General features: G+C 43.3%; 1 protein-coding gene across 3 annotated transcripts in view; it reads right to left on the bottom strand.

Annotated features, from left to right (window-relative positions):
- FRMD4B (FERM domain containing 4B) overlaps positions 1-25,096 on the bottom strand; it is a 315,746-nt gene that overhangs the window by 159,436 nt on the left and 131,214 nt on the right. Inside the window, exon 1 of one of the 3 annotated variants that reach the window (XM_087866860.1) lies at positions 7,778-8,312. The exons of 1 other annotated variant lie outside the window; for it this stretch is intronic. In XM_087866860.1, coding sequence (XP_087722986.1) covers positions 7,778-7,939 — 162 coding nt within the window. In that variant the 5' untranslated portion in view covers positions 7,940-8,312. Of the gene's footprint in view, positions 1-7,777; positions 8,313-25,096 lie in introns of those variants that run through there. One more of the 3 variants, XM_045808065.2, reaches the window with a different exon arrangement.

The raw sequence follows: 25,096 nt of genomic DNA, 5'->3' as shown, positions 1-25,096 counted from the left end.
ACATTAGGGGGAAATGGCACGATGTAATTTATCATAGGTATCACCTTCTTTCATGCCAAGTTTATTCCAAGGATGCCAGAATTTATATGTTACGTATGAACACCAACAGGTGCACATACGTGTAATTACATGTGGACGTCAACTTTAATTTTTTTCACAAGAGTTTCATTTCTGCTTCCTTCCCCTGCGTTACGTCATATTATCTGGTCTACAAAATTTTGAACTACCTATCTTATTTCCCATTCGCATCATTGACACTTTTCCACAACCATCAAATTGGACATCCCAAACACAATGTTCATAATGAACACAGGCGGGGATAAACAGGAAGCTGCTCTGTGCTGCCCCTCTCCCAAGACACGCCGGTATGAGGAAAAGCAAACGCCAATTTGAAAAGGCAGAAGAGGGGCGCCTGGGTGGCACAGCGGTTAAAGCGTCTGCCTTCGGCTCAGGGCGTGATCCCGGCGTTCCGGGATCGAGCCCCACATTGGGCTCCTCCGCTATGAGCCTGCTTCTTCCTCTCCCACTCCCCCTGCCTGTGTTCCCTCTCTCACTGGCTGTCTCTATCTCTGTCAAATAAATAAATAAAATCTTAAAAAAAAAAAAAAAGAAAAGGCAGAAGAGTCTATTCTTAGTGTTTTTCAAGCTGTTCAACAAAGGCTCCAAAATGCTTTTCAAAGATACTGAGACCGATCTCGTTGATTTTAAATATACAAGGTCTTTTAGATCTTCCCGTCATGGGAGATGATGGGCTAGAACATTAACATACTTTTCCTTCTTAGTTCTGGAAATCTTAGCATCTCAGTTCCTTGCCGTAAAACCCTAGTCTTTGATCACCAGAAAAGATGGAAGGTGAATTTTCTCTGTGATGATAAGGAAACTCCTATTTCACTTATCTGCCAAGTCTTCTCTCCTTTCTGTAGGTGTTACTGCTATTAACTGACTCCATGACTGCCCGATCCCTTCAACACTGTAGGATCCAATCAGGAGATGGCTTCTCCATCCTTCACATCAGCGCAGTCCTTACTCCCCACTTCCTTCCCCTGGGCCCTTCCTCAGTTCAGGCTTTGATCCTGGCACCTGTTGGTTGGGCAGGCATCTGTAGAAGATGCTGTGATGTGTTGCCCAGATGTATTCCCTCAGTTGTCGGAAGCCCTCTGAGCTGACAGCTCTCAGCCCCCTCTGGGGATTGCCCTCCCTTAAAGAGCTGCCTACGTCAAGGTCACTCCACATTCTCAAGGACAGCCACCTCCAATGATGTGTTGATGTAGGTTGAGGGGAAGAACAGTCCTCTTGTTCCAAATGGGGACTACTCTCTGTTCCAGAGCTACCATGAGGGGAGCCGAAGCCACTGTTGAGGGTGAATTATAGCCCAATTTCTCCTCTGCTCCTTCTGCTCCTTTCTATTCCCTTCTACAGGTGTTGCCGCCCAGCGTGCTCTTGAGTAAACATCCTGCTTGTGAATTTGTTTCAAGAACCAAATCTGCATCAGCGTTCACACGGTACCGTGGCAGGATCGCTTTTCCTAGCCCCCGTGATTGAGTGGGTTACATAATCAGCTCCGACCAACGACCTGCGAGAAGTCACATGAGCTACTTAGAGACCAAGCACTTAATTGCCAGCGCAAAGCCCTGAAGAGCTCTTCACCCTCTATCCCGGTAACTGGCAACGAGCAGGAACATTCTGTGAGCCTCAGTGACAGTGATGAGCAAGGCTGACAGACAACCTGTGATTGGATAGGTAGTGTGAACCAAAAACAAACCTATACTTCTTTAAGCCATTAGGGTGCTGGAGCTGTTTGTTGCCATAGCGAAACCTGTTCTCTCCGGACTGATTCACCTGTATCCCTGCAAGAGCCTCCCGGTTCCCTTCTCGCCTCCACCCTGTCACCCTCTCCCAAATCTATTAGCCTCATTGCTGCCAGGGATGAGTCTAAATCAACCTCTTCCCTGCCCCCAAAGTTCTGAAGAAAAAAACATCAAAATCCTAAAGCAAAACATCACTCAAATTTAGACGTTATTCTCAACCAAAATCTCTGTCTCTGACTCCACGTCTCTCTCTCTCACCTCACCCTCTCTCCCCATCAGCCTTAAGAAACTGTCTATAATCCCCCCAAAGCCATATTTTCCTGTGCCTGAAATGCCCTTCTGCCTCTCTTCATCTATCCAACTCCCACTTGTCCCTCAAACCTCAGCTTGAGAATTAGCTCCTCCAGGAAGCCTCCTTGGCTCTCTTCCCCTTCCTTTTTGCTTTAATCCAGTCTGATTTAGATCCCCTCCAATGTGCACCTAGAGTTTCATTTCCTTAACTATCTCCCCTCCTTGACAATAGATCCCTCGAGGGCAGGAAAAATGCCTACTCTGCCTTTGCGTTGCTAATGCCTTGGCACAGCAGCAGGGCTGGGGCAAGCGCTTTGATCATTATTTTAGTTACAAATAAACCAACAACAGAATGAATCAATCTGTGTGTAACTCCAAGCACGTTCTACAGCAAAGGACCTAGTAAACGTAACCTGAACACTCATCCTGAATATTTGTTCACTAATTTCCTGGTGACTAGGTATTTGATGAGAAAATTCTTTCATATTCCTTCAAGTTCTATTTTTTTCTATGATTGTATTTTGGACTTTTCTTCCTCTAGCATTCTCTACCTAATATGTTGCTTTTTTTTTTTTTTCTAGTGTGGGAACTGGCAAACTTTCTGTAAAGGACCTGACAGTAAATATTTTCAACTTTGTGGCCAATACAGTCTTTGTATCCACTACTCTGCTGTAAGTAGTTACGGCACAACGACTCAATTCTGCCACTGTAGTGCAAAAGCAGCCATAGACAACATGTAAATGAGTGAGCAGGGCTGTGTGCCAATAAAACTTTATTTACAAAAATGAGAGACAGGACAGTTTTCTCCTGTGGGTCGCAGTTTGTCAGCTGCTCTTCCAGTCTGTGTAATTCAGAGGACTGTGGAGAGTGAAGGCTGGCGACAAGCAAAATATGTGGTTTGAGATGTACTCAGGCCACTGAATGCTCAATGGGGAACTTGACTTTTGGGGGAGTTGGTCTTTCCCAGCCAATGTGGTGGGATACAAAGCTCATGTGTTACCAGTTTACGGACCATCACAGTCTTGGATATAGAGAGATTATTTCCTTAGAGACCCTAATGGGAGCTGCCTGTGATCTCCTAGATTTTTTGTATTGGCTTGAACAAAATGTGTGAATACAGGAGCAAATACCCAAAGCTCACCCTACACACACTGTGGGAAGCCACCGTCTCTCTTCCTTAACATCCTTGCCTACAAAGATGGGAATTTAGTTTCCAGAGAACTAGCATCACTCATAAAAACAATAGTAATACTCTTAGCCATACCCTTCATCAAGGACCGTCTATGGGTCTGGTGTTAAGTACTATGCATACCCAGGAGCTAACATTAACTGAGCATTTGCTTATGCTAGGCAGGGGGTTCAGTGTAGAGATACTATCTCATGAATTTTTTATCCTTCCCATAATGCAGGTACTAAAGTTCTCCCCTTTTACCCAGGAGGCTCAAAGAGGGAAAGCAATTTGGTCAAGGTCAAATTTGCTGAACTTGGAGCCTACAGCCGCTGCCTGTTCTGAACTGTCTGCTACCCCTCGGGGCCAACTGCCTGCCTCCGGGGAGCTGACCCAGCCTCTTACGGTCACTTAAATATCTCAGATTCTGCCCAAATTACCTCCTGCTGGAGGCAAGGACTCCATTCAGGATTAGCAAGAAATTCTACCTTTGAGGTGTTCGGGATGAGGGGAAAGCTTAAACCCAAGTAACAAACGGAGGGCTTTGTTAGAACACGCCACACCGAATAAAAAGCAAAGGGCGTTGATTTTTTTCAACCACATTCTCCCATCATTTTCCACCTCAGTTGTTTGTTAAACTTAATTGCTATAACAGAACCCATCCAGGCAAGATATCGGCAGGATAGATATATGGCTGAGGAATCAGCTTTTTTAGATTTAATCCCAAACTGAAGGTGAATGTCCCAGCCTGCAACTTGAACCAAACTCAACCCTTCACTCATAAAGTAAGTCTTTGTTCAAAGGTAGCCCCAGTACAGCGTCTGCCAGTTCTTTATTTAGCCGTGTTACTACAGAAATGTCTTATAGCTAGTCTCTTAATTATTCGTGGTTTTTGGCAAATTAAGTCTCATGCCTCTCTAGTATCTAGACGGGGAGGAAGTGTTCAATTCCAAAGAAATTATGCCTTCCCAGCTGTGCCAGCCAGGCAACGATGTCGTTGCCAAATTCCATATGAATAGGTGGGAGATCTTCTTTCACTTACGGTATATGACTACACGAAACACCCCCAGGGAACCGCGAGGTATCTCATGTAACGAATATCTCCCGCACCACCCTTATTTCTCTCTGGAGTGACTGAGCCATGGATTTCCCGCAAAGACTATTCAGGCTAGAAGCAAGAAAAATGACACCTTTTTATTATCAAGATGATAAAAAATGGGGTTCGATAAAATATGTAACCCTATGGTGTTTCCAGTTCACGTGCCAGGAAACTGGGCAGGACCACTGAACATTCCCCTTTATGCTTTCGAAATCGTAATTATTGGATAGCAATAAGGGTGTCCTAAAGATGAGCCCCCACCCCATTAACTCAGATTACCGTGGCAAAATACTTAGAAATGTGCTTGCCATTAATCTTTGTATTTACCTAGAAAAATAACTATTTTATTTAAAAGCTTTAGATTTGAGATTCTAAGAAGGAGGTGCAGTGGACATTGTAGACTGCACCCCAACCGAGCACTGACCCTCCCCCATTGTTTGGTAGCTACGTGGTCTGCCTGAGACCAACCTCATGCCCAGCTGCAGAAATGGGTCTGCTCCCCCACTGGCCTCAGTGTAACTAGTGTTTCTCAACAGTTATATTCATTATCATCGTCTTAAGGAGCCTTGTAGATAGTTTCAACAGTTATATTCATTATCATCATCTTAAGGAGGCTTGTAGATAGTTTTTTGTTTGCTAGTCACCCCCCACCCCTGCAAATTCTAATGCCGAAAGTATACTGTATATCTGTTTAGGTATTGTATGTATATCTGTGCTTTATACACAAAAAGAGAAAGATTTTTTTTGTGCTCCCTTCCCACTCCCAATAAATACTTTTTGTCTCTTGGGGGTCCTATCACTTCCACTGAGAATGCCTGAATTATAATCCCATTCCCTGTGCCATTCAGTGCATGGCACTGGGGGTGGGCACAGACCCTAAGTTAACCTATCAGAGTGCAAACTGGGAATTTTTTTTTTTTTGATAGCTGGTGGAGGTGAGAAATTTTCTTTCTTTCTGGATGGGTTCATATGTGGATCTCAGCTGTGGAACTGCTGCAGCTATCTGCTCTCATGAGGGAAGAAACCAGCTAAAGGAAAAGCCAATACACAAACAAGACAAGGCTGCAAGAATCATGGGCAACGAGCATCATGCCTGGATCAAACCGTATCTGAAGTTCATTCAACTACTAAACTCTTTGGTTTGTCCTAAGTCCCTTCTTTTTATTTTGTAGGTTAGAGTTGGGTTTCCTATTATTGTAAGTCCCAAATGACAGAGCAGATAACATTTATTGAATGCTTCGTAAACTGGGCTAAATATCTTATGTGTCAGTAATTCTTTTATCAACGTCTGTGATTAGTACTATTGTATTTCCCATTTCATGAATGATAGACTGAATCCGGGTAAGATGAAGCAACTTACGTATGATCAAACAGAGGCAGAGGCTGGATTTATCCCTATGTTTCTTTAACTTCGAGTCTGAGGTATTAACCACTTTATTTTACTGCCTTTCGGTTCTATATAATTTAAGTCATTACTTTCTTGTTCAGTATTTAAAAAGCATTAATGAAAATGGTGTTTCTTTGCTAGCAGTTGACTTGTGTTGTGCAATTAAGAAATCTATGATTCTCCCAAGTTTTGAAATATCTTAAGAATTCTTACTTCTCCCAAAGCACAGGAAAATTTAAACTTAGAGATCGTCTCCTACTTATGACTATACTCATAAAAATGGCCACCACTATTTTAGATGTCCTTTCTTATTACCATGAGAGGGTATTGGCTCAGTCACCATCCATTTTACAGAAGAGAAAATTTACAATTTATAGGATAGTCCTTCAAGTTGCTGTTCTGCTTACAGATAATGATTGATAAAACTTATAAAGAGCCCACGGGGGAGGGGTCTCAGGATGCGGGAACCTAACCTAATTAGTCACTAATAGCAAAGAGATAATCCATCCATCCCTGAACCTTGGGAAGAGATGCATAGAGGTTGTCTGGTTGGCTCCAATATTTGTGTTCGCCTTTTAGAAGTTTCTCCAACATTAAAAAGCAAAAACAAAACTCTACGGGGGTCACTTCTCCTACAGACCAACGCAACAATGATTTCCCCAAAGACAAAAAGGCTGAGAGGCAAACACTTCTGGCTCCAAAAAGCCAGGTAATCTCTGTACTGTGGCCAGAGGGGATATGGCTACAGCTCCCTAATACTCTGAAACCTCCACAGGCCGTCCTGTGTCTCAGCCTGGATTTTGGATTCTCCCAAAATGCAAGACACCACAGACCTGTTGTCTAAAGCAGAAGTCCTGAAAGCATGAAGTAAATCCTGCTCACATTGTAACAAGGAGGATACGGACATCAATGATGACAAGGGGATGCTGATTCTTTACACTCCCACAGTTTAACCTCAGGTGCTGTTCCTTTCATTTTGCTTGATGGATGGAAGACTACAGCTTGTCAAAACCAGAGGCTTGATCACATACAGGACTCAGTACAGTGAGATATAAATGACAGCCATAGTGGGGATGGAGTCAGGGTAGGGGGAATCCAGGAACTGCAACAGAGCTACAGGAAAGAAAACGTGATGATACAGTCCTGTAGTAAACACCAGGTATAATCTTCCTAAATGCAATGTAGATTTTTTTTTTTAACCTCAAAGAGATTAACAACCCAAGCAAAGGACTTTTAAATCCACAAATGACTGTCAAAAAGAAGAGGAAAAAAAATCCAGGGAAGCTGCAGTCCCAGAGAAAATGAATGGTCCTCTAGTTGAATAAGTTGCTGCATTTTTTGCCTGCAGGATAGGACCTAGCAGAGAAATAAAGAGGCTGTGTTGTGTGAGGGGAGTAAACCCAAATGTAAGCATTCGGCCCTCCGCCAGGCCACCCCTCCCTACCCTAGCCATCATCCTCCTGCAAAGTGTTCACAATTTGCTGTCTTTCCTCCAAAAGCCAGTAGACACAGAATCAGCTTTTCCTGGCTCTGCCTTGCAAGTTGGGGCTGCCTGATGGAAAACTTAAATAAAATCAAAGGAAAGAATGCAAATCCAGCAAGGCCCCTCTGACCATAAATTGGTGGGAAATCGTTGGTCCTGAAATGCTCACCCCCATCCACCCCAATAAAACGAAAAAGGAGGAATCATCTGAATGTCAAAGTCGCTTCCTGCAGACCCTCTGCTGCAAAGCTACAGCTCTCTGAGCTCAGTGCCAGGCAGTACACCATCGCCCTGTAACAGATGTCTGCAAATGCTGGTACGAACTCGCAAGTGCCCCCGTGAAAATTCACCAGCTTTGTCAGGCAACAGTTATCCACAGATGCTGAACGTTTGACCCAGGAGTCCAGCAGCCCGCTCGGAGTTTAAAAAAAGAGAGGTGGAGGGAGAGAGAGAAAGAATCAAATCATACAGGTGGAACCGGCTTCGCAAGAGCGCCGGGCATCCTGCGAGGGCCCTGGGGGCGCCGCGCGCCCTGGCTCACCTGGTACACGTCCCGCAGCCCGCACCACGTCCGCAGCACCTGGTGGCAAGCCCGCAGCCTCTCCGTGTACCATCTCCGCAGCGTGGACACGGTCAAGTTCCACACGAAGCGGCTGCCGCTGAACAGCAGGTCCTCCACGCCACACATGAACACCGAAGCCATGCCGCCTCCTTGCCTGGGACCCCGGGGCGACCCGGCTCCTGCAGCTGCAGCCCAGCAGAGCCCCGCCGCCGCGGCCCGACCGCCTAGGCTCCGGCCACCGGCTTCTGCGAGCAGCCCGGGGGTGGGGGGTGGGGGTCAAGCCTGCCACTGAACTCGTCTTTCACCGTGCGTCCTGGCCAGCCTCCGGCGGCATGCCCCGGGATTGGGCGCCCGCCAGCCAACGGCTGCGGCTGGCACACAGAAGCCCAGTGTCCACCCCCGCCCGCCCCGCAGGCTGGCAGCGCCGAGCGAGCTGCGCTAAGCTCCGCCAGGCGAGCCCTCGGCGCTCCCGGGGCGCGGGAAGCCCTGGCTTGCGAGGACTCCCCCTGGCGCTCCCCGAGTGCGCTGGGCAGAGGGGGACGTGGAGCGACTCTTTGCAGGCAAAGACGAGAGCTGCATTTCAGCGCTCTTGCTTGCACGTTCTGCGCGCGCACACACACACACGCGCACGCACACACACACACACACACACACACACACACACACCCCAGCCCGAGTCTCCTAAACCGCTTTGGGGAGCATCTTACTTAACACTACAGGGGCTTTGCTCTGTACGTGCTGATAAATATCTCTGGGCAGCCACAGATGCAGGAGAGAAAAAAATAAAATCCTCCGAAGCATCCCTCTGGACCCCACTTCCCTGGGGGAACAGCCCTGAACGTTTCCTTGGTTGTGCTGGAGGCGGGAGATGAAGACACCAGTCTCAGAGCAACAGTGTCTGCGGGGCTGCACAACCCGCCTTTGCTCCTCCTTTGAGGGGCTCCAAGAAAACGACAAGTGCAGGTTGTTGCCAGCCAGAGGGCAGGTTCCCTCACCTTCAGACCCCACTAATTCCAATGCAGCAATCTGTTCGTGGGAAAAACAGAGAGTATTCTTGGTCTTTACAAATAGCTTCCAGTTACTATTTGCTGGGAAACAGAAGCTCACAAGAGAATCCTTGGTTTGGTTCTGGAAAATTCAGCCTCTGGATATGTCTAGCAGCAGCTGCCAGCACCAAACAGCACGGGGAGTTTATTCCTGACTCAAAACCGAAGGAAACTGTTGGACCACTCATGAAGTCACCAGATAATTAATGTTCTGTTGTTTTTTTTTTTTAAGTTCTCCCCCTGGAATTGATATTGCCTAAGGCATTTGGGAAAAGGAGCCCAAGGAGCCCCACATACCACCAGTCTCTGTTTCCCTTTAGAATATGTGTAGAATTCAGTTCCATATAACAGTATAACATTTCTTATAGCAAAAGCACAGCGGCAGATTTCAGGATGTTGTTTGTTCCTGAATCCATCTGTAGGACAATTGTCTGTGTCACACCTGGGCTGTTATCTTGGCTATTGAGTGGTGGGGAATTAAGGTGCCAAAGCCTTTCTCCTGAACTAACTCAGAGCTTCAGAACAGATTATCGACAAGTAAATCAGCTTTATTTCAGGTTTCAAATGTGCCTTTGGAATCTTACTTCAGGTGAAACTCAATCAGTCAGAACACAAAAATGTGTTCTCAAAGTGCTTATTGTTTTGGAAGTACCCATAATCAGGGAACATTTAAATGACATGTCTCCTACTACTTTTTACTTATTACTAAGAAAATCGCCTAAGAGTTTTTGTTGAATTAGTTCACTGGACACAAGACCTGATCTAAAATTTGGAAGCAATTCTTCGCGGTAAGTCTACTCTATGTGCTCATGAGTATTGGCGTTCTGACACTGTTTTCCAACACAATGGTCACAGTGTTTACACAAAATCGCAAAATACTAGGTCTTACGGAATCAAAAGAAACTGAACTAAGTATAGTTTGAAAATGAAATGTCATCCTTCTAATGGAAAACTACTGAACTTCCAAAATGGAGTTTTAGTATGAGTGAATGGAAGTGGTACATTTATTTAACGATGCACTGTGACTGTATTCTCGGAAATGTCGGGCAGCAAAGGGAATACCAGAATAAAACCTCCAACAGGTCAATTATCTCTGTCTCATGACACCATGCTCTCAGAAGAGATGCTCTAGAAACCGGGGCTGTTCTCTCTCTGTGCACAGGTCTAAAGGCAGCGCTCAGTTCAACCTCAGTCATTTTCATTCCAGATTTCCAAAGTCGGTGCTTATACTATTCTGGAAAGTGGCATGTGGTGTCAGGGTTCTCAAAGTGCGGTGCCTGAACCAGCAGCATCAACATCATCAGGGGAACTGGTGAGAGATGCAAGTTCTCAGCCCGCTCCGGAATCAGAAACTATCGGGTGAGGTCAGCAAACCCCTGTGCTCATGTGGCCTCTGGGGGATTCCCACTAAAGGGGGAAAAGCACTGTTGCAGGGGATGGTGGGCAGAAGCCAAGTTTCCTACAAGAAAGACACTGACTTAAATCCCTGCTCCTTAAGACCCCGTACAAGTGCCTAAAACCCACAGAGCCTCAATGTCCTCATCTATAAAATGGGGATAATATCAGAATCCATTATCTAGGGTCAAATATTCCATATCAAGTGTTCACTGTAGTGGCTGGCAAAGGGAAGCACCAAAAGAAAACAAACTACCACCACCACTCAAATCATGAATTGTTTCAATTTTTTCTATGCAGATAAAACAAGTTTTTTTTTTTAAAAAATTTCAACTCATCATCTACTTCTATTTTCCTATCCCTTTCTGTGGGTTGGAGGTTACAGTTGGTGGTGATTTGTTTGCAGGGAGCAATTCTGGTCACTTTCGTTCAAGTTCCCAAAAAGCTTTTTGAAGCTCCATCTTCCCCAGCACAGCCAACCTTTGCTGTGGACTCTCAAAGCTGGATGCAAGACAAAGACACCAACGTCCACACTGATGCCGCCTCTTACCCAAATGGCTTTCCTCTCCTGTGGAAGGAGAAGTTCGGTGCTCTAGGACAGGGAAGGAAGGGCAAGTTCCTCCTCACCAGGGACCCATGGAGGGTGGGGTGGTAGCCACTGAACCCAGATGTGCAGCCGTGGAGAAAAGAGGGACCCAAGTGCGGCATTGTTCTTAAAATGGACTAACCACATGGAATAAACCAGATCCCAGGCACACACCCTTGAAGCTGGCCTGAAATTTCCAGTGGAAAGGGAGCTAAATCAAGCTGGCTTCAAAATTATCTTGCTCATAATTCATTCTTTCTCTTTTTCTTTCCCTCTTTTCTTCTTTCTTTCTTTCTTTCTTTCTTTCTTTCTTTCTTTCTTTCTTTCTTTCTTTCTTTCTTCCCTCCTCCTTCCTTCCTTTCTCTTTCTTTCTTTCTTTCTTTCTTTCTTTCTTTCTTTCTTTCTCTCTCTCTCTCTCTCTCTCTCTCTCTCTCTCTCTCTCTCTCTCTCTCTCTCTCATTCTTTCCTCTTTAGCATCAGAGTTCCCTGCAATACGCTGTAATTTCCTGCAGCTCTCTCTGGAGACTTAAGAAGATGCTTCAGGTGACAGCATTACTCATACACCTGGGAGTTCTGCTACAGAGGTAAAAGAGAAATTGTCATTATCCCTGAGGCTCCTGTAGGTTCTCCTTTGAGCAATCAGCAGGAAGAAGAGCACAATGCTGGGAAGACAGCACGAAATGCCAACCTCTGTTTCTAGAAAGGGATAGCCAGTTGGTAACATTGTAGCTTCCAATGGTCCCCTCTGCCCATCAAAAAGACAGAGTTCACTGCCAGTGGATTTTTTTTTTTTTTTTTAGACAGAGAGAGAGCAAGTGGGGAGGTGGGTGGAGGGGCAGAGGGAGAGGGAGAGAGAATCTTAAGCAGGCTCCTTGCCCAGCGCGGAGCCCAACGCGGGGCTCGATCCTACAACCCTGAGATCATGACCTGAGCTGAAATCGAGTTGGACGCTTAACCCACTGAGCCACGCAGGTGCCCCCGTGCCAGTGGGCATTTTTAAACTGTACTCCTCTACACACCTGAAAAGCCAGTGTTGGTAAACTCTGAGAGACCTTGAATGTCCGACTTGGGCTTGAGGGGGATAAAAACAAGATCTAGTTGGCTCTCAATCAGGGGCAATTTTGCATCCCTCCCTCTGGGACATTTGTCAATATCTGGAGACATTTTTGTTGTCACAACTGGGGGTGGTGCTACTGGCATCTAGTGGGTAGAGGCCAGGGATGCCGTTCAACATCCTACAATCCCCGGGACAGCCTCCACAAAAAAGAACTCTTCTGCCTAGAATGTCAGTCATGCAGGGGTCGATGAACCCTGGTCTAGTTAAATGTTCCACTCTGCTCTTCTGCTCACATGACTTCCATGGGGCGAAACATTCTTCCCTCTTGAAATTTTCTCCCCAAAGGCAGATTGGGGAAGAATGCAACAATCATTCTTGATGGTTTTGGGGGCACTTATAAAAGAGCTCTAATGAACTTAACGTCCTTTGAGAAAGAACTGGAATGTCATTTTCTATTATCTTCACCCACCTTTTTGTGATTTGTCATTAAAAGTGAAGAATAGTAATTTTCATCATAAACTATTTATATTTTGGTACTTTGACTTTTGGTTTTATCATGTCATTTACGTTAGAGACTCCTTAGTTGGGGCAAAGCCTTTCTTTGGCACATTATAAAAATTCCCACCACAATGACCCCAAGGTGAAATACTGATGTCTCCTTTGGGCCATGCAGTGCTACAAAATCTCTCACGTGGCAGGATATTTCCCCTTTTTCCCCTTTTCTCTATGACACTGTAAGCTCTATCAGGAAGCCGTGTGGGTGAGGTGGGGGTGGGGTGGCTGGATGGTCTCTCCCTGTTGAGGAGTACCCCTTGCATTGGAAAATGTTTTGTGACCCCAGGCTCTGCCAGGAGTGCCCCCAGTCATTATGACATCAACAACAAAAGCACCTCCACGCATTTTGAATGTCTCAGATATGATGGTAGCTACCACCATTCAGAAACCACTGGTAGGGGGCGCCTGGGTGGCGCAGTCCTTAAGCGTCTGCCTTCAGCTCAGGGCGTGATCCCGGCATTCTGGGATTGAGCCCCACCCGCATCAGGCTCCTCCGCTGTGAGCCTGCTTCTTCCTCTCCCACTCCCCCTGCTTGTATTCCCTCTCTCGCTGGCTGTCTCTATCTCTGTTAAAATAAATAAATAAAATCTTAAAAAAAAAAAAAAAGAAACCACTGGTAGAAGTAGGGAAAATGTCTCATTCATATTTATTTCCCCAGTCGCTGGCACATAGCAGGCAATCAGTAAATGTTTATTGAACTGACAAATGAATGACTATTTGTCTCAACAGTGAATACAGAAAGAAGTTCATCCATCCCCAAAATACATACTCTTGTTCCTTAAAAAAATTCTGCATTGAGTTTGCATTATGTGTTAGGCAGGAGACTAAGTACTTAGAATGCACTGTAGCAAAACAGAGATGATCTCTGTCTCAGCGGGTCTTAGAGTAGAGTGGGGAAGGCAGACGATTGACCAAGTAATAAGAGGAAGCAGGCACTGCCACAAGGGTTATAGGGGAGACATGTAATGTAGGATGAGGGGGTCAGGGAATGCATCCCATGACTGCGGCTGAGACTGAGACAGAGGGGTGAGTAGGAGAGAGCCAGGTGACAGGGGGAGGAGACATGCAAATAAGGCTCCAAGGCAGAAGAGCAGGAAGATTCACGAAGCTGTATGGCAAGCTGGATCCCAGATTTGTGGAACTCAGAAAAATTGGCAGTAGGGGATGCCTGAACAGTAGGGGGGGCAGGGAAGCCCATCTGGGCAGCAGCTGTGGAGTTCCAGGGGTGAGAAGAAAAGACTTAGGGTAGGCTTATGGGAATGTCTACATAACTAAGCCAAAGGAGTCCACATGTCTCTCATTCCCTCCCACCCCCGGGGACCCGAGGGCGTTAACCTGCAGAACAGGGTGAGGATTTGATGGGTGAAGGTGCCTCCTTCAAAGCAACTGTGCAGAGGCAGGCTTCGCATTCAGGGAGTCTGTTTGCCCCTCCCCCTTCCACATCCCAGCCGAAGGAGGAGGCAGGAGGGCTTGGCGGGGACAGAAGTTCTGCTTCAATCCCACTTGAGCCAGAGGCTAGGTGGTCTTGTTCTTCCCTCCAAGCCTGCTTTCACTTCTCTTTCCCTTTGGCTGAGAGAGCAAGGAGCATCTTGCAGTCTCGGACTCCAGCAGGAAGAGATGGAGGGGAGTGTCAGAAGTAGCAGAATCCTGAAGGGGAAGGAACCAGTCATGATCGCCCACAGTCCAGGGCCGACCAGTAGGCTGCTTCGATTCTGCTGTCCTGACTTTGAATGGCTTTTTGGCATCATAAAGATCTAAAAACACTACACACTAAATAATATCCAGCACTAAGACATCTATCCAGCTTCTATCCTTTGGCAAACTCATTCCACTCTTGGGGGGGGGGGGAGGAAGAAAGAAAACAAAATCTTCTCATCTTCCTCAAAAATCTCATCTGTTATTTTATTAAACCAAATTCTCCCTGCTCAAAGGAAAAAGGAGGGATGTTATCTTTATTGTATGAGGTCTAAAAAAGGGAGCAACATGCTAGATCCCTATCGTCTCCATTTTTGCTAGTTAATCCATTCAACAGATATTGGAAGCTCCTGCCAAGTCAAATTTTAGAAGTCATCTATGTAGATGAGAAAGCACTTGAAGGGGATGCTGATTCCAAAGAAGCCCACACAGGTCAGTGGCAAAGAGCTGACCTTCTTCTTGAAAGAAGAAATAGTATCAATGTTGTGACTTACCTCCCACCCCCATAATTTGTCACCTTTTATTTATACTTAATTTACATGCACATCAGCAAGGACAAAATTAAAATAGTAAGAAATTGGTCTATATAGCACCCCTTTTTTTTTAAAAAACGATTTATTTATTTATTTAAGAGAGAGAGGAGGGGAGGGTCAGAGGGAAAGGGGGAGAGAGCCTCAAGCAGAGTCTATGCTGAGTGTGGAGCTCAGTGCCGGGTTTGATCTCAGGACCCTGAGATCATGACCTGAACCGAAACCAAGAGTTGGCTGCTTAACCAAATGTGCCTCCACTACCCCTACAGCATCCTTTTTTCTAAATAAAGTCAGCTCTACATGTAGCATCAGTTGATTTCCACGGTATTCTCCCACGGTCAAATGCAGAAAGGCTTTCCTAGCCCCATTTCATGGATAAAAAAACTGAGACAAAGAGAAGCTGGGTAATTTGCTGAAGATCAGTGGGAAAGCATTTAAAAGCATCTTAAGTGATATAGCTGCTAATTTCTTAATCTTTCTAATTTGAGAGACAAAAGGACAATTTCTTTTGTATTGATGTTATTTTCTTTGGTCTCATACTATAATTTATAGGGTATGAATGGCTCTGGGACTTATTTACTCCTCCAGGAAGTGAATGTGACAAAATGCCCATCCTTTGGACTTGCCCAATTTAAGTAAGACTAAAACAGTGATGGGAAGAAAAAGATAATGAAAAGTAATAGAATTTTTTTTTTATGGGAGTTAAGAGTAGCTACTTGAAACCCAATGGACCTTCACTTCTATACAATAAATGAAAGAAGAAAAACAAAAGGTATATAAAAAATCAATCATACTGTGTATGTGCCGGTAACTAGTAAAACGAAAAAGAGAAATCAGCCAAGATCGATAGCTTGCAAAGTAGTAAGAACTCTCAAGACCAGGTATACTCTGGCCATTAAACAAAGAAGTTATAAAAAATAGATCATTTTCCTGTTATTACTAAAAACTACAGAATGATTTGGTAGGATTATTGCTAGGAATTTGGACTATTTGGCCCTGAACAGCAAGAACAAAATAAAAGCAAACTTCGGCATGTAAACCACCCCCCCCCCCAGGAAAAAGAAAAAAAGAAATAAAGGTATTTATTTTATCTTGCTATCCTAAAATTAATTTAAAGTTGTATTAGTGACATATCGTTCTCAACTACAAAAGGGATTGTCAACAAGAGAAAGCAGCTGAAAGCAGCATGCTACAGGCCTAAGGCCTTAAGGATATTTCACAGAGTTGAGAAAACAGCTGTATATTCTTCAGATCAAGAGTTCAGAGAGCTCTAGGCAGTATTTGAGAAGAATGAGGAAAAGAACTTCATGATCTGGTCTTGAATCAATAACAAAGAGAGAAAACAGGAGTTTTACTCTGGAAGCAGCTGGCACCAAAGAAATTTAAGGTAGATGTCCTCACTCTAAAAAAATCCCGTTATAATTTCAGCCTGGTGGGCTTGCAGATAATTTTGGTTTATTCTTTGTATGTTTATATATTTTGCCAGATGGTGTTGGGTGTCTATTTATGAACCATTTACCCCCCCCTTTTCAGAGCCTTCATTTTCCATACCCCTGAAATGAACTATGATTGATCTAAGGGAAGGCATGACACCCCATCTGTCAATAAGACATAAAATGAAGATTTCTAAAGAGTTTTTTTTTTTTAAGATTTTTATTTATTTGAGAGAAAGAGAGAGAGAGGGCACGTGGGGGTGGGGGTGGTGTGAGAAGGGGCAGAGGGAGAGAGAGAAGCAGGCTCCCTGCTGAGCAGACAGCCTGATGCAGGTCTCTATCCCAGGACCCTGGGATCATGACTTGAGCCAAAGGAGATGCCTAACTGACTGAACCACCCAGGTGCCCCACTAAAGAGTTCCGGAAAAGATTTCCCTCTGAAAAAATGGAACACAAGAATTTTGTTAGCATATTCCTTGATTCCTGCTTGGGGCATTATTGGATGAAGACGCAATGCTTTGAGCCATAGCAGCTATCCCGTGACCAAGAGGACATGTGTTGACAGCAAAGATAAGAGAAGAAAGGATGGTAAAAGCCTGGGTCTTTGATGATTTTGTTTAGATGTCAAATCAACCTGGGAACAGTCTATGTTCAGATGACTTGCAATGAGACTTACACAATAAAGGGCCTTACATAGTTTAAGCTGTTTTAGTTGGATGTTTTGTTACCTTCAACAGATCACTTTTCAAAACTTACCACAAAGCCATAGTAATCAAGACAGACTAGCACTGGCATAAGGATAGATCCATAGATCAATGGAATAAGAATCAAGAGTGCAGAAATCAATCCTCATTTATGGTCAAATGATTTTTGAGTGCCAACACCACTCAGTGGGAAAGTGTAGTCTTTTCAGCAAATGGTGGTAAGATAGCTGGATACTAACATGAAAAGAATGAATTTGAACCCCTACCTCACATTATATACAAAAATTAACTCAATATAGATCAAAGAACTAAAAGTAAGAGTGAAATCTGTAAAACTCTTAGAAGAAAACATAATTGTATATCTTTGTGACACTGGGTTAGACAGTGGCTTCTTCGATATGTCACGAAAAGCATAAATAACAATAGAAAAAAATAAATAAATTGGCCTTTATCAAAATTAAAAACTTTTGTGTTTCAAAGAATACAATAAATAAAGTACGGGGGGGGGGACCCAGCCACTCACTGGGAAAAAATATTTGCAAATCTTTTATCTGATAAGGAACCTCTATCTAGAGTATGTAAAGAGCTACAACTCAATCAGAAAAAGACAAATAACCCAATTTAAAAGTAGGCAAAGGGTTTGTACAAACATTTCTTTAAAGCAGATCTATGAATGCCTACTAAGCACATATAAAGATGTTCAACATCATGAATCCTTATGGAATGCAAATCAAAACACATTGAAATACAACTTCACAACCACTAGAATGGCTGTAATCAAAAAAAGAATAATAACAAGAGTCAGCAAGGATGTGGAGAAACTGGAACCTCACACATTTCTGGTATGAATGTAAAATAGTGTAGCCATTGTGGAAAAGATTAGCAATCTACCGAAGGATAAACACAGAATTACCATACGGCCCAATTCCATTCCTAGGTATATACCCTAAAGAAGTGAAAACATGTGTTAAAAAAACCCAACTTGTACACGAATGCTCACAGCAACATGGTTCATAATAACCAATGGTGGAAGCAACCCACACATCTATCAGCTGATGAATAGTCTACAAATAAAGCGGTATATCCCCATAATGTAATTCAATTTAGCAATAAAAAGGAAGGAAGTATATTCCCAAGAGAACTGAAAATACGTTCACCTAAAAAGTTGCACACAAATGTTTATAGCAGCATTATTGATAAGAGTCAAAAAGTGGAGGGCGCCTGGGTGGCTCAGTCGTTTAGGCATCTGCCTTCGGCTCAGGTCATGATCCCGGGGTCCTGGGACTGAGTCCCACGTTGAATCCGGTGTCAGGCTCCCAGCTCAGCGGGGAGTCTGCTTCTCCCTCTACCCTTCCCCCCTGTTCGTGATCTCTCTTTCTCTCCCACTCAAATAAATAAATAAAACCTTTAAAAAAAAGTCAAAAAGTGGAAACAGCTCAAATGTCACTTGATAGTGGACACATACCATGTGGTAAGCTATATAGTGGAATATTATTCAGCCACAAAAAGAGGTGAAGTAATGACACATGCTACAACATAGATGAATCTTGAAAACATTATGCTAAGTAAAAAAAAAAAAAAAAAGAGACAAAAAAGCCATATATCCATAGAGACAAAAAATAGGTTAATGGTTGCCAGGGTTTAGGGGGGATGGAATGGGAAGAGACTGCCAATGGGTATGGAGATTCTTTTTTTTTTTTTGTAACTTATTTTATTTAAAAAAAAGTTTTTATTTAGAGAGAGAGAGAAGGGGGGTGGGGCAGAGGGAGAGAGAGAATGTTAAGCAGGTGCCATGCCCAGCACGGAGCCCAATGTGGGGCTTGATCTCACGAGCCTGAGATCATGACATGAGCTGAAATCAAGAGTCAGACACTTACCAACTGAGCCAGGCGCCTCTGGAGTTTCTTTTTATAGTAAAATAATTTGGAATTAGATTATAGTGATTATTGCACAACCTTGTGAATATACTAAAAACCACTGAATTGTGCACTTCAAAAGGGTGAATTTTGTGATTTCTGACTAAATTAAATAAGTCAAGAATAAATAATCAAGCAATCATAAAAAACAAGTAACAGCAAAAGAGGAAATACTGATCCACGCTACAAAACAGATGAATCTTGAAAAAACTATGCTAAGTGAAAGAAGACAGCAAAGATCACGTATTTTATGATGCCATTTCCGTATAATGTCCACATTAGGCAAGTCTATAGGGATTGAAAGTAGATAGTGGTTGCCTAGGGCTGAGGGGGGTCTGGAAGGAGGGTAGGGGAAATGGGGAATGACTGCTAATGGTACAGGATTTCTTTTTAAGACAATGAAAATGTCCTACACTTGGATTATAGTGATGGTCGCACAACTCTGTAAATATACTAAAAGCAATTGAATTATACACTTTAAACAGGTGAACTTTATATGTAAACTCTATCTCAATAAAGCTGTTATCAATAAGCAAACACACAAATAAATAAAATAAAACACATCATAACCCTTTACCTCTATTTTCTGAATATTCTATAATGAACATGCAATACTTATTTCTCAGGAAAAGGTGCTTGAATTTCTTGATTAGGAAAAAAAATGTATTATACAAAACAAAGTAAAAGTAAAAGCAGGAAATCAGTACTGCACATGAACTCCACTGTGAAACTCAGTGAATGCAGGCAGATAAAAAACTAAAGGAAAATACATCAAATTAATGATAGTGATTTTGGATGATTTTTATTATTTTTTTTTTTGGAGGGCTTTCTTTTCTTTCTTTGCTATATCAGCACATATTACATTTTGATTTCTAATTCTGAAATGCACGTGAACTCATACAAAAGGTTACTCTTCAGTGAATGAAATGTTACGAACTTCTCCCATCCTGGTTCCCCAGCTCATTTCCAGGACTGCCATGTAAGATTGCTCAAGTTGTTTACTGCACAATGGTATGTGGTGGAGGAAGTGAGGAGAGGTTATAATCCAGCCTGGGCTCTGCTGGATAAGCCACAACTCATGGCTCTGAGGAAACAATCCTTTTCATCTAAACCGCATGAAAATGCTATATAAGGAAGTGGCAGCCTTGCCTGTCTCCCCTCCACAAAGGCTACCACTATGCCTAGTTTTTTGTACGCCCCTCCAGACATAGTCCATGTAATCCAAACAGATACATCATGCTGTATGGATGAAACAGTTATTTAAAAAGAATAAAGAAATACCAAGAAAAGCAATACAATATAATCAGAATTCAAGTACTTCTAGAGAAGTCATTCAAGGTAAAATAGGATTAAAAGGAAGAGAAAAAAAAAACAACCTATTTGTAACAAACAAGTCTTAAGGGAAGAATCCTAAATGCAAGGATGTTGGATTGTCTTCCACTTCAGCAGTCTCCAGTTCGGGTATGTTGTTTAAGCAGCAAATGAAATTGATCGAAATGCAGTTGCCAAGTGGACTGATATTTGGTACTTTATTCACCATGCTTCCCCAGCTTACAGGAGTATGGTGGTGTGCGTGTGGTCCAGCTTCCACTGGAGAGCTTTAGGATTTTCATCTGCGGAGAAACCTGGAAATGAGTGTCCCCATATGAAGCCTAGCACTTCCATTTCGTTCGCTAGTGTCCTTGAAAACAAGGAGAGTTGCTCACACAGAAACCTAGAGCACTCTGTTGGCCTGTAGTCTAACATCTCTATAGTCATTCAACTTGAGCTGAAGTTTCCGCTTATTTAGGGAAAACGATGGTTAAGCTGGTAAATAATTCAAACGATGAGATCTGATTGCAAGGACTGTCCTGACACTGAGTAACCTTTCAGTCTTTCTGCCTGTGTTTCTCTTCCATGTATTGCCTCATTACGGAAGGCAACACTGGTCTTCTTTTGGGTTCCGACTCCTTGGCCCCAGGTTCTTCAGTTCTGAACACTCATCTCCACCTCAGAATTTCATCCAGTTAACTCCTGTTTATCTTTCCAGCCTTAGCGTGAATGTTGATCCCTCAAAGCCGGAGAGTGGCCCCCTCACAGGAGCTCGATCTCACCCTCGGACCACACGCGCTACATGTACCTGCCTTGCCACCATTGCGCTGCCATCGCTTAGCACCTGGTTCAGAGCAGGGGCTCAATAAACCTGACCTTTGAGTAGATGGACACGCAAAAGCTCTCCATGATCCTAGGAGAGCCTCACTCATTTAAACAAATCGAGTGCTATTTAAAAGAAAGCTTAGAATTAACGGAGAGCCAAGAATAAAAAGGTTTGGAACCTACTACTCCTTAGGCCTTCCAAGGAAAAAGTGGGGGAGAAAATGAGGCTGGATTAGGGCAATTCTCGGATGAAAAACAAGACTGGGAAAAAATGGCTGGGACCTAGGAAGGTGATCAGATGACTTTCGCGCGAGATATTTCTACGACAGCAGAGGACACTGTGTGCTAAGAAGGTGATATTTGGAACCACCTTGATTTTAATTCGACCTGATTCAAATAGGTCTTGATGGTAGCAGCGGGATTATACAAGACATATTTGTCCTCCTAAGTGGCTTATTCTCTAAAGCCCTTTTCAAGAGTGCTTGGGACGGTCAGAAACTCGTTCTGTTTCTATTACTTCAAGTTATGCTAGGAGCAGGATAAGAAGACTTGAACTCATTTGCCTTGTGGATTTGTTCTTGGTTTCTATTTCTACAACAGAATACTTAAGTCTGTTAACTGATTAACTGCAAGAGTGCTGAGAATGTCAACAGTTACTGGCATTCCTTTTGAATGTCATTTTCCATACATGCCACTGTAGAGTTTCAGAGATGATAAAGAATTGAAAAAAGTGGTTTAAGATAATCAGTATAGAATTAAATAAAATGCAAACATTATATTTACGTGACAAAACACAACTACCAAAAACGTAGGATCATCATGTTTAAGCTGGAGAAGAATTTTCCAAGGCCCACAATCACTGGAATATGGTTGTGTGGAAAGGAGAGCACCCAGACTAATTTAATTTCCTTCCACAACAGTGAAAATGTATGCAGACTGGCTCTTTTCAACTATTCCACTCAAGTAAACTCCATGGCAAAAGGAAGGGAATATGTACCTTCAGGGGTCAAGGGTGGGTCCCAAAACAATTTTAGCGATGAGAAATTGAATTCACTGATTTTATCTTAAAGATTCCTGTGGATTTTGTATTTTTCTCCATAATATAACTTTGATTTTCCTTCTAAAAATACACTAAGTAAAACTGATGGTACAGGAAGATGCACAATGTTTATATTTGGTTTCCCATAATCTCTTAGGGTACCTCCTAATACCTTGATGAGGACAGTGCATTACCCTAGTGTTAGAAGCACAGAGGTAGACATTAGGGGATAATATCATTATAGTGTAATTAAACTTCAGAAAAGCTTTTACCTTAGTTAAAAAATTTTTTTCCATCAACAAATGATTAAATATGGTAACCTGGGGTGCCTGGGTGGCACAGTTGGTTAAGTGCCCAACTCTTGATTTCGTTCGGCTCAGGTCGCGATCTCAGGGTTGTGAGCGCGAGCTCTGCTTAGGGCTTTATGCTCAGCATGGAGTCTGCTTGAGTTTTTCTCTCCCTCTTTCTCTGTCCCTACCCACCAGGAAAATTTTTTAAATTTAATCTTATATAAATTTAATTAATTAACATTTGGTATATTATCAGTTTCAGAGGTAGAGTTCAGGGATTCAACAGTTGCATATAACACCCAGCACTCACTACATCACGTGAGGATGTATGATTTATTATCTTTGTATCCCAGAGTCTAACACAGCATCGTACAGATAGTAAGGGCCTAATTAATATACATGGGACTAAATTGAACCAGTCATCAAATTTAAGATGTACAAAGTTAATTTCCTCATCAATTCTAAGCCTCCTAGACCCTTAACACCCAAATGCGCAATGTTATAGACACTATGACATGAAGGGAGGCGGGGTTGCTGGCATCAGGGGATAGTACTACAGTTGACCTCAATATATCATTAATAACATATACGAAAAACAGCAAGTGAAAGGGATAAAGAACGCTGGCTAAGGAAGCGGTGAGAAAGATCCAGAGTGATTATTTTGTTTGAAGGAAGCACCACCTTGGAATGTCTGGATTATGGTACTATTCATTCACATACAGAATGCAGGAGAGGAAAAGAGCCTGTGTATTTGTAAAACATCCAGAAGGCCAGGATGCGGCTGGATGTACAGATAATACTGATGATACCGTGTGTGTATGTCTACACCGGGGAACACGAAGGCTAGGTAAGATCCCCACTGCCTCATTAGTATGAACTGCCTGGATCGTAGAGGTACTTTGAGGTTCAGTATGGATTGAGAGGCCTCAAATGGGCACACAGATATTCCTTGGATAAAGAAGATCTACTCCTTCCTGATATTCCTTAGAAAAGAAGCTACACGTCAGGCATTGATTTAGGGAGTTGTACGCACATCGACCCATCCTCATGTCCTCAAAAACTCTGAAGTATTATCGCCATCCCCCTTTTAAAACTGGTCGACCTGGGCAGTTTCTGCCATTAACCAAGGGAGAACAAATACAACAAAGAATGCCATGTGATCTAGCATTCTCCAAGAGAATCTTTTCTAGCAAAGTAAAGGGTTCAGTGACAGGGAAATTTCAACAAGGAAAGAAGGAACCCTTTCCCATCAGGTAAGTGGAGAAGCAGATCTCATTCCCGCCATTACTGCTTACCCCTGAGACTATGAAATATCGGGCACTATTCAAATACAGGATCCTTCACAGGGAGGAGAAACAGGCTGGACAGGTTTTGAAGGGTAGAAACCTTAAATATGTATCGGATGCAATCAGCTTAAAAAGAAAAGAGGCTTAAGGACATGGTCAGATCTTACAAGTCCAATGTACTCCAGTTACAAAATAGAGTGTAGTATTCTTTCTCTCACGCACGTGCACACACACACACACACACACACACACACACACACACACACCATTCTGGTCTCTCTTTGCACATTTAATTCTACTTAAAATCAGAGACAAGTCTATTTCTAAGGATACTTTCTTCTGGGTTCTTTTAAAGAAAAGTCAAATAGAAAATACACACACAAAAAAAGGAAAAGAAAAAGGAAATCCATGCGAATGTATTTCTTTCCTGAGATTTCGGTCCAATAATAGAACCCCAAAAAATCAAAAATTTACAGGCTTTCTAATCTAATCATTTTCCTCATATCGTTTTCTTTAATGCTCAGGATGAAAAAATGTGACTCTACATTTAAACTTGTTTATCAGGGTTAGAAGTATCAGAACTTTGGTTACAGTATATTGATTTCTTGTTATAAAGCACCCCTTAAGTCTTTAATTCTCACCACTGTCTATGAAATAGGTATTATTAATGCCTCAATTTTACAGATGGTGAAACTGAGGTATAGAGCAGTGGAGAAGTGACAGTTCAATTCAGAGACTGGAGGCAGACACTGGGGTACCCCCAGGCGAATAGTCAAGGTAGAGCAGTGGGTTTAGCACTTGGTACTAGGTAGAGTTGGGCACAACCAAACTATGTCAAGAAAGATAAAAAGTCAAATTCATATGAGTGGGTGAGAATGAGGGCACCAACAAAGGGGGACAAGGCATGGAGAAAGGTGAGTTGGTTGGTTCAGAACCCAAAATTCTATAGGAATGGAAAGAGGGTGCAAGAGGTCTTGTTATATCCATGTGTGTCTACCCCAAGGGCAGGGCTGGCACATTAACAGACACCCAAAGAACGCTCGCTGAGGCAGACAGCAATGGAACTGGTTAGAAACGTAGTCCAGCGGCCTAGGAGAGAAATGTGGGGTGCCAGTGCCAGCTACACAGAGTCTTTATTTGCCAGGGCTCTTTGCTTGCAAATGACAGAAACATAATTCTAACTCATTTGTTTTTTTTAAAGATTTTATTTACTTATTTCACACACACAGAGAGAGAGAGAGCCAGCTATAGAGGGAACACAAGCAGGGGGAGTGGGAGAGGAAGAAGCAGGCTCCCAGCAGAGCAGAGAGCCCGATATGGGGCTCAATCCCAGAACCCTGGGATCACGCCCTGGGCCCAAGGCAGACGCTTAACGACTGAGCCAGCCAGGTGCCCCTAATTCTAACTCATTTAAGCAAAACAGGAACTGTATTGTCAGGGTGTCTGGGGTACCCTAATGTCTACTTCTCTTCCAGTCTCTGAATCTCACCTGTCACTCTCTTAACTTCCCCAAATGGGGGGACAGGCAGGGTCAAATGGGCCTTGAGGATGCCAAGAACTTTCTCTTTCTTTCTTCTTGCCCTAGCCAATGCTTCCTTCACATGATCCATTCATTCTCTCAGGTGTGCTA

This window comes from Ursus americanus, chromosome 14 (genome assembly GCF_024610735.1).
Source record: "Ursus americanus isolate L20-20 chromosome 14, mUrsAme1.1.p, whole genome shotgun sequence".
NCBI lineage: Eukaryota > Metazoa > Chordata > Mammalia > Carnivora > Ursidae > Ursus > Ursus americanus.
This window is presented reverse-complemented; position numbering and strand designations above follow the sequence as displayed.